This window comes from Periophthalmus magnuspinnatus, chromosome 1, assembly GCF_009829125.3.
Source record: "Periophthalmus magnuspinnatus isolate fPerMag1 chromosome 1, fPerMag1.2.pri, whole genome shotgun sequence".
Lineage (NCBI taxonomy): Eukaryota > Metazoa > Chordata > Actinopteri > Gobiiformes > Gobiidae > Periophthalmus > Periophthalmus magnuspinnatus.
In genome coordinates, this window is record NC_047126.1 from 3,703,863 (window position 1) to 3,719,002 (window position 15,140).

The following is a 15,140-nucleotide window of genomic DNA, read 5'->3' on the forward strand; positions in this document are numbered from 1 at the left end:
ACCGAGTTGGATTCATTGATGCCGAGCTCACGTGCAGTGGCTCTATTTCCTTCTTTATCTTAAAAACTGCATCATATCCATTTCTTCGTGTGTTTTCCATGATGCGCAAAATGACCGTTCAGAATCAAAACTAGTGAATTCATCAGAGCATAATCTTTCCCCACGTCTGTCTCACTTTTACATTTACAGCTAGAGAGCGCCCCCCGGTGGCCGTTATCCAGTAAAATTCTATAAATAAGCCGCACTGTTGTATAGGCCGCAGGGTTCAAAGTGTGGGGGAAAAAGTCCGAAATTTACGGTAATTGTAATTTTTAACAGAGAATATTGTAGAAATTTGGGGGCCCGGGACAATAAGCCTCACATGGGCCCCCTGTAATACAAATTAATTGAAAGAGGGTCCAATTGTGGGCCCCCTAAGACCCTGGGGCCTCCCACAACAGCCCCCTTTGTCCCCCCTGTTGACTCCCCCGTGGATAAGTCATTTGTTTCAGCACATTTTGGCGATATAAGGGCGATTATCTCTGTTGGACATTATAACAATTGTATAAAATGTCCCACGAATGATTATTGTCGACCCTTTTCATCACAATAAACGATATTATTGTTTATTGTCCCATCCCTAGATACAAGTATTGGAAATCTGCACCGATACTGAAAAAAATGCTGGATCGTATCTCGTAGCTTCAAAATATGAGTTCAGCTGATACCCTGGTTGGATTTATTCATGTATTAAGACTATTTACTGGTTGTTTTTTAATTTTGAGACATGAATAACAGCTGCCTGACACATTTCGATCAGTTCATAAACGCCGTTTTCAGTCTCTGCTCTGGTATCGATTGATATCGGATGGCAGTTTCCTCCAAATATCTGACCAGCGGCCTAGACGAGCAGCGAAATGTCTTCACTCCTACATCATCACTCTTACGTCATTTATCCCTGATTTATATCTCCATACTTAGACCCAAAGCAAAACAAAGAGAACAATAAGGCTAGCCAGGTTCTAATATGTGTGAAATCACTCATTAGGGGTTTGAATGACTATTGTTTAGAGTTTCAGTGTCGTTAGCTCCTCTCTTTAGACAGATTTAAGGCAGTAATCTGACCAGAACTGAAGAAGTGGATTGGACGAGCAGCTAAACGTCTTTATTTTTACAACCTTTTGTCCAGTTAGCTTTGACGGTTTAGCTTTTTCTTTTACTATTGGGTATTGACAGATACTTAAAGCCAAAGCCAAAAACCTGGATCGGATCATTGTGGTATAAATAAAGGTTTATCTTATCTTATCGTGTCTCATGTTTGGGGAAATAACGTCTTTAATACAGTGTAAGACTTGAGCCTAATACTGCAGCACATAACAGCCATTTATTCAGTATTTTATTATATTTTTATTATGTTTTATAGATCTGATAATGGCTAAACTGTGTCCTGTGTGTGCATTTGTAATCTTCTTTTTTGACACCTGTTTCAGTGAGTATTTAGAGCAGTATTGATTATTGATTGAACTGTATCTGGGTATTGATTTTTTGATAACCCCAGTGACTTCTGTACATAATAGGTCTCGTACAGCAGAGAAGGGATCACATCAACAGGAGCAACAGAAAGAGAACAGAAAAATAGGTGTGGGAATGAGGCTGGGAGAGAGTGAACGGAGAGTGAACGGCGAGTGAACGGCGAGTGAACGGCGAGTGAACGGCGAGGCAGTGTGTCTGTGTCTAATGGTCACTTAGCCTCAGCGACTCCATGAAGCTGTGAGTCTGTCAATCGGTCAAAAACAGGCCCAGTGCTGTCCAAAAACTTCAGGAGAACAGAAACACACAAACACACACACAAGCTTGCAAACACACGCACACACAAGCTGGCACACACACACACAGAAGCTTGCAAACACACGTACACATACACACACAAGCTTGCACACACAAACATACACACACAAGCTTGCACACACAAACATACACACATATACACACACATGCACATATACACACACACATATACACGCACATACACACCCCTACACACACACACACATACACACACACAGGACGCAAGACATACACATATACACATACACACATGACACACACGCACGCTCCTCACACACACACTCCTCACACACACGCTCCTCACACGTACACCCCCACTCCTTACACGTACACACACACCCCTTACACGCACGCTCCTCACACACACACACTCCTCACACACACACAAGCTCACACACACACAAACATGCAAATATGAACACATACACATATGCGCAAGCTCGCACACACAGACACATACACAGACACACAAACACACAAGCTTACAGGCACACACACAAGCTCGCACACACACAAACACACAAGCTCGCACACACACAAACACACAAGCTCGCACACACAAAAACACACACACAAACACACACAAACACAATGGCTTCTTTTCTTGCAAAACTTTCAATTCGTGACTTAGACTCGACTTGAACTTGAACTTGATGCTTCTCCTAAAAACACAGTTTTTCTCTTTTTCTCTTTTCGGCTGGTGCTTCATTTTACCAGAACAAAATGGAGCATGTCTTCACTTCTCTGTTTGTTTCTGGGGATGTATCAAAATGACTGAAATACTGTGACGTCGTATCATTATAAAAATATTGGGGACTGTCACAATAAACTGAGTTAAAGCTCCTTTGCTCTAATGTTTTTTTGTGTTTTGTTGCAGTAACAGATGAAAAACATGATCCTTTGTTCCATTTCTGTGCAGAATATCTGACCAATGAACTCTAATTGATCACTTTAAACGTTAGCTGTATTTGATACTTCGGTTTAAAGACTTTAAATGACTTCAAGCTCAACGACGACTTGGGGTACGCCTTGGTCCTGTCTGTCTTAGACTTGGGACTTGACTCAGACTTGACCCTGAAGACTTGTGTTACTTGAAACTTGGTCCCACCCATAGATGGTGTAAAGAAGTGGACTAAGGGTCTGTGACGTCGCCCTCAGTGTTTGGCTCCAGTCACATGACGCTCATTGACGCTGGTGGTTATCGAGGAGAATTTGGCCAAGACCTCATCATAGCAAACAAAGAGCTCTCATGGTTTAGCACAGAGCAGGCGCTTAGCAACGCTGTCCATCAAACCTGTTGCTAACGCTAGCAGAGTGACTTCAGAGAAAGAAGGCGCCTTGGTTATTCATGTTCATGTGTTGATTTACAGACACAATAGTGAAATAAAAATACCACGATCACGTAGAGCGGGTTAATATGAACATTTAAGACCAAAATAAGGATCACTGCAGCAGTTACAGAGAGGAGTGACAGTTTTTCAATATAAAGTGAACTGGAGCCAGAGCCGATGGAGCCGGAACTGCGCCCATGATCACTTCCTGTCTGTAATGCGGCGGCTAGCAGGTTAGCTACGTCCATTTATATAAAGAGTCTATGGTCCCACTTCTGACACAGGGATCCTCAGAAGGAGGAGGTGGTGTTTCCTCTGTGTGTGAGAGTTTCAGGCTTTGCACAGTGTAGTTTGATAATACAGTGTGTGTACAGTGTGTGTGTGTGTGTATAATGCGTGTACAGTGTGTGTATAGTGTGTGTACAGTGTGTGTATAGTGTGTGTACAGTGTGTGTATAGTGTGTGTACAGCGTGTGTATAATGTGTGTACAGTGTGAGTATAGTGTGTGTATGTATAGTGTGTGTACAGTGCGGATATAGTGTGCGTACAGTGTGTGTATAGCGTGTCTATAGTGTGTGCAGTGTGTATGTAGCGTGTATATAGTGTGTGTACAGTGTGTATAAAGTTTGTGTACAGTGTGTATAGTGTGCGTACAATGTGTACAGTGTGTGTACAGTGTGTGTATAGCGTGTCTATAGTGTGTGCAGTGTGTATGTAGCGTGTATATAGTGTGCGTACAGTGTGAATGCTTTTGGTCGTGTGGTTCTCCTCAAGGTGTGTCTCTTTTTCCCACAGTCGTTCTCGTACTCGTTGTTCTTGTTCTTGTTGTTGTTGTTGTTGTTCTCGTTCTTGTTGTTGTTCTCGTTGTTGTTCTTGTTGTTGTTGTTGTTGTTCTCGTTCTCGTTCTTGTTCTGGCTGAGTACGAGTCGCTCTGTGGCAGTCCTCCATTTGCTTGTTTCCTGTGAATGTTGGTTAATCTGCGTCTGTTATTGGCCAATGACTGTTTCACTGCTTGATTTTCTAACTTAAATCAACAGTTTAGATAAACCCTGCGAGGGAACTGCTGCTGTGATTGTGCTGTACAAAAAAAGGAAACTTAATTATTCACAAAGAACACAGAACGTTACAATTGTTATGAGCTCCTTACATAAGGGTTGAAACAATTATCTTGATTAGATTAAATTGGATTTGTTTGTTTGTTATTTTATGTTTCATAAAAACTAAATTGTGTTTCACAGCCATGATTCAGTGCCACAGTAGCTGCTGTAAAAGTATTTAAAGTCCAATCAGAGTCTGACTGAACGGCCTCACTGCTGTGGAGTTCTGTAGATCAGCTCTGACCGTGGACGTGGCAAAGAGTCAAAGTGTTGCACTGATAAAATGGTGTCTGTAGAGGTCACAAGAAACGCCGTCCACGCCGCCGTGTTGGCTCACACTTCTCACTCTGTTGTTTCGGTTGGTTGGCTCTTCCCCTGTGTGTTTCTTCAATGTGATGGTTTGGTCTTTTGCTGAGATATTGTTTCAATGTGGATAAAAGTTGAGGTCAGTTATTAGCCAAGATAAAACTGTAATAGATTCGTATGGCACCATTGGCGTATTACTTTACAGAAGAAGACGCTTGATTTGAGTCAACCTCCAGTTTCCTTTAACAGCAGATAAAACCTTTGTGTGTTTTTGTAATCTAATTCTCTACTTTTTCTTCCTCGTTTCTGTTTCTAGGGACGGCTTCCACACTCTTCCACGATGCTTGTCGGCCTCCAGTCGTCTCCCTCCCATCTTCAGGACAAGCGCTCCGTATGTTCCCCTCCGCGTCCCACTGCAGTTCGCTCCTCTCGTCCTCCTCTTCTTCAGCAGCAGTCCTGGAGGAAACCGCCGCTCCTCTCCCTGTTCCTCTCCGTGCTCCTGGTGTGCGCTCTGCTCCTGCCCGTCTGTCACTGTCGGCGAGCGGGAGGGCCCGGCTCTGGAGGTCCCCACACAGGACAGGGCGGCCAGAGAGGGGGTCCCAATCAGAGAGGAGTGGCCATCCCGCCTCCCTTTTCCCCAGGCGCCGCACCGATATCACCGATCAACCCCAAGCTCATAAACTCGCTCAGTATCGCCGTCATCCTCGTGGGGAACTCTAGTGAGGTCGCTTTAGGCGCAGGACTTGAAAAAGAGGACTTCCTTCACATCCCGTATCCCCCCAAAGTAGAAGTGGTGACGATGAACGAAACAGACCCCAAAAGCATCATAAACCGGATCTGCGCTCAAATGGCGAGGAATACGTTACAAGGCGTCGTGTTCGGGGACGACACCGACCAGGAAGCCATCGCTCAGATCCTGGACTTCATCTCCGCCCAGACGCACATCCCCATCCTGGGCATCAGAGGCGGCTCCGCGATGGTCATGGCGGCGAAGGTAAGAACGGTTCATTTGGTTCAGAGTTATTCACGTCCTAATTATCCTTGATTTGATCTTTTAAAATGTAATAGAGGTTATGCACCGACATCATTTTATTTGAAAAACGCCCTTCAATATTCTGACGGCGTGACACTGAGGCAGAACTATGAGCAGCGCAACAGACAAAATGTGTTTCTTTGCTTTTTATTACTTCATTTTTGGCTACAGAGCTGCTTTTTTTTTAGCTAAATTATCTTTAAACGGCAGAATGGAAACTGAAAGTAGTTTGTCCGTTGTTGCTGTGACCCCAAAACAATTATTCTCCCCCAACACACGGACTTAGAAACATTAAGATTAAGAAAACGTATAAGAAAAGACAGGTTCAGTTCAACTTTGTCTGATCCAAAGTGTGTATCAGTGATGCATGTGCGCGTGTGTGCGTCTTAAATATCCTTGTTGTTTAGCTAACTGTAGAGTCACAAACTAAATATCCACTAGAGTTGTAGACTTTTATATTCGTTATTAAGCCGTAGCAGCTCTGTCACATTTTAAATTTAGTGTTTTGAAGAGAATTTTATGACTCACCGCTGACTCTGATATTATAACTTTGCTGCTCATTCAAAAAAAATCTGAATGTTGTGATGTTATGATGTCATCTGCATAAACTCTATGGATATTTGCATGAAGATAAGAGCGAGTTTGCCGGGTTTTCATTTGCGTATGTTCAGCACCCTCTCAATTATGGATGGTCCGATATGGATTCTTTCTGCCAATACCGATGTCCCATATGAAGTACTACACATGATACATGATTTAACTCGCACAAATGATATTTTTTGTGGTGCACTCATAGTCTGTATATATAAATAGACATAGCTAACCTGCTAGCCGCCCCGTCCCAAATATCAAGTGATCATTTTGTTCTTAAAATCTTTATATTAACCCGCTCTGTGTGTCTGTTTTATCCGTAAATCAAGATATGAACATTAATAACAGAGCAATGAGACGCCTTCTTTCCCGGAAGTCACTCCCGCTAGTGTTAGCAACAGGTTTTACTGACAGCGTTGCTAAGTACCCGCTCCCTGCTAAGCCATCGACGTGGGCTGGAAGGGGCGTTACCTTCAACGGCGTCGCTCTGAATTGGCTCTTCCAACTCTCAAATATAGAACGTGGCTCCAAATTTACCGTTATAACTGCTCTAGCCTCGATGAGTTTCATTTGACTGGAGCTGAACTCACTTAGTCCGCTTCTTTATACCGTCTGTGGGTGCACATCTTTTAAAAAAAAAATCTGTAAGTCTTGAGTTTAAGCGACGTTTAGCATTTGGTGTTTTATATGCAAACATCAGGAAATGGAAACGTCTTTCAAAATCTCACAATCTGTCTCGTATTCATAGTGTCAGTGATGATTGAGCTCGTGGTTAATTGACTTCCTCGAGCGCCCGACGTCACAGACAGGCCTCTGGCGGCGTGTCGGCTCAACTCAAAAAACGCTCACAGCATTTAGTCAAAACCCACAGTGGGATCAGGTCTATTAGGGGCACATGGAGCGAGCACATGCTTCAGTACGTCCATGTTAATAGAGTTACCTTTCAACACCATGGGACGGTTCAAATGGATTTATAAATATTGAAGTAATTTTAGCACAAACATGTTTTGCTCTAAATAGAATCAACAGACTTAGACTAACTTTACACGCATGAACAAGCCGAAACCTATTTAATGGACAATGGAGGAACGTAACAAAGTAAAAGTATTAAAGTACTGTCCTTACGTTGATATTTTAAGTACCTGCACTTTACTTTAATAGATTTTAGTGGATATTTTTTACTTCACTACATTTCAGAGCCGTATCGGTACTTTCTGCTCCACTCTTTTTCAACTGGACTGAAAAATTTAAGTATTTTTTGTTATTTTTTGAGACTTGCTGAAAAGGCTGAAGGTTTATTTTTAACACGTTCATAAAATATACAAATAAAACTATCTTTCAGTTGTTTCTGTAGAACAAAACGCAGCACAAATCTGTATAAAAATCACTACATTTTAAGCCTCATTAGACCTCAAAATCTGTGTGAAATACTTTTACTTTTTACTCTTTAAGTACATTTTTAAACAACACTTTAACACTTTTCGTTAAGTAGATTTTTTTCATGTGATATTTTTACTTTTACTTGAGTATTTTTTTGCTCCGGGACCTGTATTTTTTACTTAAAACTGAGTACTTCTTCTGCTATATATAAAATAAATGAGGAAAAATCAGTTTGGACAAAGATAATTGTGGGTTCACGTGTTGTTAAAATGAACTCTCTTGTGTTTTAGATGCTTAGTCCGATGATTCTACTCAGTCAATATTATTTCGAGCAGTTCTTCAGAAGCGTCTGGCTGTATACGTCATCACATACACTAAATGTACGCTCCAGGCCTACATAAACGTAGCTAGTAACGAGCGTCAGATGTCAGGATTTCTGTGGGCGTGATGGGAAGAAGGCATTCTGTGGAACATTACATACACGCAGCATAATCATCACGTTTCGCAGCTGACACAGAGGCCCCCAGCGTCAGAGCCCAGACAAACACATGCGAGAGCGGAGCTGAGGGAGCACGGCGGCGCACGGCACACTCTGAAGCGCCGTTTGATGCTCAACAGCCTTTTTTTTTTTTTTTTTCGACAATCGCTCCTGTTCTCAGTGATTACCATCCACTCCCTCCACAAAACTTTCGCTCTGTGTCCGTTTGATTGTTCCCAGCCCGGCGCGAGGAAGCTGACGTGAATGCGGAGGGCTGGGTTGGCATGGCAACCGCTTTCTGATAGATGTAGGCTTCATTTTTTTTTTTTTTTTTTTTTTTTTCACAATATCGTAAGCTGTTACTAAATTTCTGTTTATGGTAGGAGTGGGTGAGCGAGAGACTAAATACCAAATTTATATAATAATCTCCGAACAGCGTAGAACACGAGCAGAGCGGTCAGGATTTGATTTGTTTTGTCATTTCACCAAGTCGTACCGTATGTGCCCTGCTGCTTTTCAGTGACGGAAGAAGTACTTGAGTAAAAGTACAGATACTGGAGCAAAATAAAAACACAAAGGTAAAAGTATCACATGAAAAAAATCGACTTCTCTCTCTAAAAGTATTAAAGTACCCGTTTAAAAATGGACTTAAAGAGTAAAAAGCTTGAAAAATGTGGTGATTTTGATACAGATTTGTGCTGAGTTTTGATCAAGAGAAACAATTACCACCTGTTTTTATTTGTGTATTTGCGTTTGCTCAAATTATAAACGTGTTAAAAATAAAACATCAGCCTTTTAAATAAAGTAAATAAAAAATACTTTCAGTTTTCAGTCCTGTTCTGAAATGTAGTGAAGTTGAAAGTACAGATACTGATCTCAAATGTAGTGAAGTAAAAGTAAAAATTATCAACATAAAAATGCACTCAAGTAAAGTACAGATATCTAAAATTTGTACGTAAATAAAGATACTCCATCACTAGTGCATAATACAACAGTACAAATCCGTTATCCGTCAACCAAGTTATTTATTCGTTGGCAATAAGTCGTCGTCTTTTTTATACGTTTCATTGTTAGTCCCGAAGGAGTAAGAACTGCCCAAGAATCCTATTTCCAGTCGCAAACGTGTGAATACAAGGTTGGATCTGTGTGAATAAGAAAGTTCGCTTTTATACTCCCCGTTTATCTGCCTGTACACTCACTCCCATATCGTCTAGTGAGAACGAGTGAACGATTTTCTCCTATCAATAACTCAATTCCCTTCTGGTTGCTGAGTCCGTTTACTATCAGTTGGCAATTATACCAAATCCATTGTGCTCTCCAGCCTTTCTACCTGAGGCCCATGTGTCTGGCAAACCACTTTGTTCATATCTGGTCATTTAGCAATTAGGTCTCTATTGAAAACAACACTGAACATGTGTGTGTCAGACCCGGGCTCATTGTTCGACTTGTTTTGACCTCCATACACGTTCACTAGAATCATTTGGATAATATCAGGCCTGGGATTTCCGATCTCTGCTAAAGAAAAGGGAAAAGGAGCTGCTAACTTCCGCTGAAACTACTGCTTCACGACGTCACAATGTGGAACAAAGCGTTTTCAGCTTTGGAGACGTAAATTTCAGACTAAAGAGGGCAACTTTGTACACATATAATCCGCACCTGAATATATCTACACAGAAATGCAGCAGTATAGCACCAACACGGGATGAACATACCTGCAGTTTGAGAAAATAAAATGGCACCAACACGGGCCGTCTGCTTTTATTTCCTCTGAAAGTATTTGTCGTCTTTTTGCATTGACTAGTTCTTCTTGCTGCTGCCGCCAACGTCACGCCATTGATTCTTTCATGGTCAAACAGTGGCTCTATTTCCTTCTTTCATGGTCAAACTTACGTGCAGTGGCTCTATTTCCTTCTTTCATGGTCAAACCTACGTGCAGTGGCTCTATTTCCTTCTTTGATGGTCAAACCTACGTGCAGTGGCTCTATTTCCTTCTTTAATACCAAACTTATGTGCAGTGGCTCTATTTCCTTCTTTCATGGTCAAACTTACGTGCAGTGGCTCTATTTCCTTCTTTAATACCAAACCTACGTGCAGTGGCTCTATTTCCTTCTTTCATGGTCAAACCTACGTGCAGGGGCTCTATTTCCTTCTTTGATGCCAGATCGATTCCCTTTATCTTAAAATCTGCATCATTTACATTTCTTTCTGTGTTTTCCGTGATGAGGCTGTGGCATGATGCGCAAAATGACAGTTCAGAATCAAAACTCGTGTATTCTTCAGCGCAAAATCTTTCCCCACGTCTGTCTCACTTTTTCATATACTGCTAGAGAGAGCCCCCCGGTGGCCGTTATCCAGTAAATATGTATAAACTAGCCGCATCGTTGTATAAGGAGGTTCAAAACACAACTCCAGGTCTGTTTTTGCGGATTATAACATGGCTTAAACCTCACAGGAGTCCCTTTCAGTATTGGACTTTTAAGTAATTTCCACACTTTCCAAACTGGCGAATCAACATCACACTTAAAATCTGAGGCTCGTGTGTTTGGCAAACCACCTTTTTTCATATCCGGTTATTTCGCAATTAGGTTTCCATTGAAAACAACACTGAACATGTGTGTCGGACCCTGGCTGATTGTTTGACCGTGTTGAAGCCAAACACGTTGGCCTGGAACCTCGACGCTCCATTGTCTCCGCTGTTGGACTGGTGAGCCGTCGTGCCCATTTTCATTAGACCATTATTCCAGCCCGTGCCATGTGTTGGGCCTGGCAGAGTCGAGGAGCAGACTTGGCCCTCACCTAACCAAGTCGTCCAGATCCATTGTCAGGACTTTATTTTGGACGTGTCTGTGCTTTTGTGTGTGTGTGCATGTATATATACGTGTGTGTGTGTGAACATTAGGCCTGTCACAATAAAACATTTTGAAGCACAACATATCAAATAAACGATAAACGGTAATATTAAAACTATTTTATAACATGGACACAAATCAGGCTAATCTCATAGACTGTTTATATAAATGGACATAACTAACCTGCTAGCCACCGTTTTATATTTTATTTAGTTTTATTAATTTATTTATTGTTATCATTATTATTACATTATATTATTGTTATATGCACATTTTAATTTATTTATTTTATTTTATTTTTATTTATTTATTATTATTTTTCTTTTTTTTTTGTCCTTATTGTGTATTTATTTATTTATATATATATTTTCCCCCTGTATATATCCATCTGGGTGGCGGGTGGGTGGTGTGGGGTTTGAAAAGGGGGGAAAAAATGTAATTGGACTGTAACCTGTATAGCTGCAGATGAGATCAATGCTTGAATAAAAAATTTGATCACAAAAAAAAAACAAAAAAATAAAACTGTCACCCCTTTTTCTGTAATTGCTGCTGTCAGACTCGTTATTTCGGTCTTAAAATCTTCAAATTAACCCGCTCTACATGATCCTGGTGTTTTATTTCGATATTGTGTCCGTAAATCAACATATGAACATTAATAAGCGACAAATCAGGCGTCTTCTTTCCTCGAGGTTGCTCCAGCTAACGTTAGCAACAGGTTTGATTGACAGCGTTGCTAAGCGCCCGCTCCCTGCTAAACCAGAGATACAGGCAGCTTCATTTGACTGGAGCTGAACGCTGAGGGTGACGTCACACTCACTTAGTCCACTTCTTTACACGGTCTATGACTAATCCCAGTAAACACATTTTTAAATAGACCGTATCATTTCAAGACCAGAAATAAATAGCAGAATTACCCAATAATTAGCCATAGAAGTGATTTATTCAACCCGCTACAGCTCAAATCTTATCTCACAGCAGCTAAAGTGACACAAATCTCCACATTATTGCAAAGAAACTGTACATGTGATAAATATTGAACTTTAAAATGTCTTGTTCCAGGTGCCATATATTGTACGAACATGATTTAGAGAGAACACAGCTGTTGTTTTGGATGTAAGCTAGGTACATGTAGCATATATGAGCCAAAATGTTGAATTTTCAATCAATCAATGAGTCAAACTTTATTTCTATAGAACCTTCTAACAACCAAAGCCGACCAAAGGGCTGTACAACATTTAAAACACGATAAAAAACAATAAACATCACACAAATAGGTCAACAAAACACATTAGTGTCACAGGGCCACTAAGTGTTAAAAGCCGTTCTAAATAAGTAGGTTTTAAGTTTGGCTTTGAACAAAGGCAGGTCAGAGATGGAACGTAACTCAATGGGTAAAGCGTTTCAAAATTTTGAGGTGATTCTTATTAAAACCATGTTATAGTGTATTTTCTGATCTGTTATAATGTTGTTTCCTCATCACAAACAGAAATGGAGTTGTGTTTTGTTTCATTCACACATGTTTAACGCACAAAACATGCTTAATCTGACTTCTTCTCTCAAGCTGAAAACACTCTGTTCTACCTTGTGATGTCATGAGGTGATACAGGAAGTGCCTTCAATGTGTTTTTTTGGATAATTTCAGCCCTGGAACTGCCAGTCTCCAATGAACAAAAGGTTAAAAAAGCAGCTGTTAATGTGAAAACTACCGCTTCAAAACATCACATCTTGAGATTTAGACACAGGCTAATAATAAAAAGTTATTTAAACATGTGTGAATGAAACAAAACACAACTCCAGGTCTGATTTTTTTCACACGAATCAAACTAAAAATCACAGTTTGTTATTATCTGCATGTATTGTGACGTTAAATCCAACCTCATCTTGCATCTTAACAGGATTATGACAGTTATAGTCTATTACGTTATAAGGTAATTCTTTGGAATATTGATATTTATGTTGTTCTATTAAGTACCAATAATGTCGCACTCTCATTAAGTGGTTTTATGAGCCCGGGCCTGCATGAATCACAGATCTCATTACACGCGTTGTCATACAAGAAGGAGTTATGGGACTGTTATGAATAAATGTAAACTAGAGCTGAGATCAAGAAACTGACCAGTCTGTGCATTTTTACATATTTTGGGATAAAAGGATGCATGAAAATATGACAAATTAGGTTCAAATCCTGCTCTCTGCATCGCAAAATCCACTGATTCCAGCTCCCACAGATGAATACTGTCGTTGTGTCCTTAAGCAACACACTTAACCCACCGCCCCAGTGTCTGTGTGTAAATGTGTGAGCGGTTTCTTGATGTAAAGTGTTTTTTTGTGCCTTCAAGGTGGAAAAGTGCTGTATAAAAATGTGACCGTTTGCAAAAGCTACATTGAAATTGAAGTGTTTTGCTGTTTAGCTTCGAGCAACATGAACATTTATATTTATATTTGAGGAAGACAGAACAGACACGTCAAACTACCTCCTGTTTAAAAAATATCCCCATGGACGAAGTGTTGGCTCCTTAAATCAGTTTTAATGGAAATAAATCTCTAATATTTACCACTAGATTCTGACAACATCAAACAGGAGACGAGCTGCAGTCGAGATTATTTCCCCCAAACTCCTTTCAGCAAAACAAACACACTGTCTGAATCGCAGTCTCTTTCTCTCTCCTTCTCTGTCTTTCTCTTTCTATGTCTCTTTCTCTCTATCTCTCTGTCTCTTTCTCTTTGTTTCTCTCTCGCTCTGTCTTGCTGTCTCTTTCTCTTTTTTCTCACTCTCTGTCTTTCTCCCTCTGTGTCTCTGTCTCTCTCCGTCTCTCTCTCTCTCACACACACACACACACACTCTCTCTCTCCCTCTCTGTTTCTCTCTTACTCTCTATCTCTCTCTCCCTTTCTGTCTCTATTTCTCACTCTTTGTCTCTGTCTGTCTCCTTCTCTCTCCATCTGTTTCTCTCTCTCTGTTTCTCTCTCTCTATCTGTCTCTCTTTCTCTCGCTCTCTGTCTGTCTGTCTCTTTTCTCTCCCTCTCTCTCTCTGTCCCTCCCTCTTGTGTCTCTCTTTCTCTGTCCCTCTCTCTCTCTTTCTGTCTCTCTCTCTTTGTTTCTCTCTGTCTCTCTCGCTCTTTCTTTTCCTGTCCATCTCTCTCTCTCTCTTTGTCTGTCTCTCTTTCTCACTCATTCTGTCTCTCACTGCCTCTTTCTCTCTGTTTCTCACTTTTGTTCTGTCTCTCTCTCTCTGTCTCTCCATCTCTCTCTCTTCATCTCTCTCTCTCTCTTCATCTCTCTCTCTGTTGATGGTGTGTGTACATACAGTGTGCGTAGATACAGTGTGCGTAGATACAGTGTGCGTATATGAATATATGAACACTCCTTAACATCCAGAACACTTCCACACATCCAGAACACTCCTTAACATCCAGAACACTCCCAAACATCCAGAACACTCCTTAACATCCAGAACACTCCCAAACATCCAGAACACTCCTTAACATCCAGAACACTCCCAAACATCCAGAACACTCCCAAACATCCAGAACACCCCTTAACATCCAGAACACCCCTTAACATCCAGAACACCCCTTAACATCCAGAACACTCCTTAACATCCAGAACACTCCTTAACATCCAGAACACTCCCAAACATCCAGAACACTCCAAACATCCAGAACACTCCCAAACATCCAGAACACTCCCAAACATCCAGAACACTCCCAAACATCCAGAACACTCCCTAACATCCAGAACACTCCCTAACATCCAGAACACTCCCAAACATCCAGAACACTCCCTAACATTCAGAACACTCCCAAACATCCAGAACACTCCCAAACATCCAGAACACTCCCAAACATCCAGAACACTCCCAAACATCCAGAACACTCCTTAACATCCAGAACACTCCCAAACATCCAGAACACTCCCAAACATCCAGAACACTCCTTAACATCCAGAACACTCCATCCAGAACACTCCCAAACATCCAGAACACTCCCTAACATCCAGAACACTCCCAAACATCCAGAACACTCCCTAACATCCAGAACACTCCCTAACATCCAGAACACTCCCTAACATCCAGAACACTCCCTAACATCCAAAACACTCCCAAACATCCAGAACACTCCCAAACATCCAGAACACTCCCTAACATCCAGAACACTCCCTAACATCCAGAACACTCCCAAACATCCAGAACACTCCCAAACATCCAGAACACTCCCAAACATCCATAACACTCCTTAACATCCAG

General features: G+C 41.2%; 1 protein-coding gene across 1 annotated transcript in view; it reads left to right on the plus strand.

Moving 5' to 3' along the window:
• The window catches only part of grin2bb (glutamate receptor, ionotropic, N-methyl D-aspartate 2B, genome duplicate b), a 116,188-nt gene that overhangs the window by 25,510 nt on the left and 75,538 nt on the right, over positions 1 to 15,140 (plus strand). Inside the window, exon 3 of the mRNA XM_033969292.2 lies at positions 4,879 to 5,556. Coding sequence (XP_033825183.1) covers positions 4,879 to 5,556 — 678 coding nt within the window. The remainder of the gene's footprint in view (positions 1 to 4,878; positions 5,557 to 15,140) is intronic.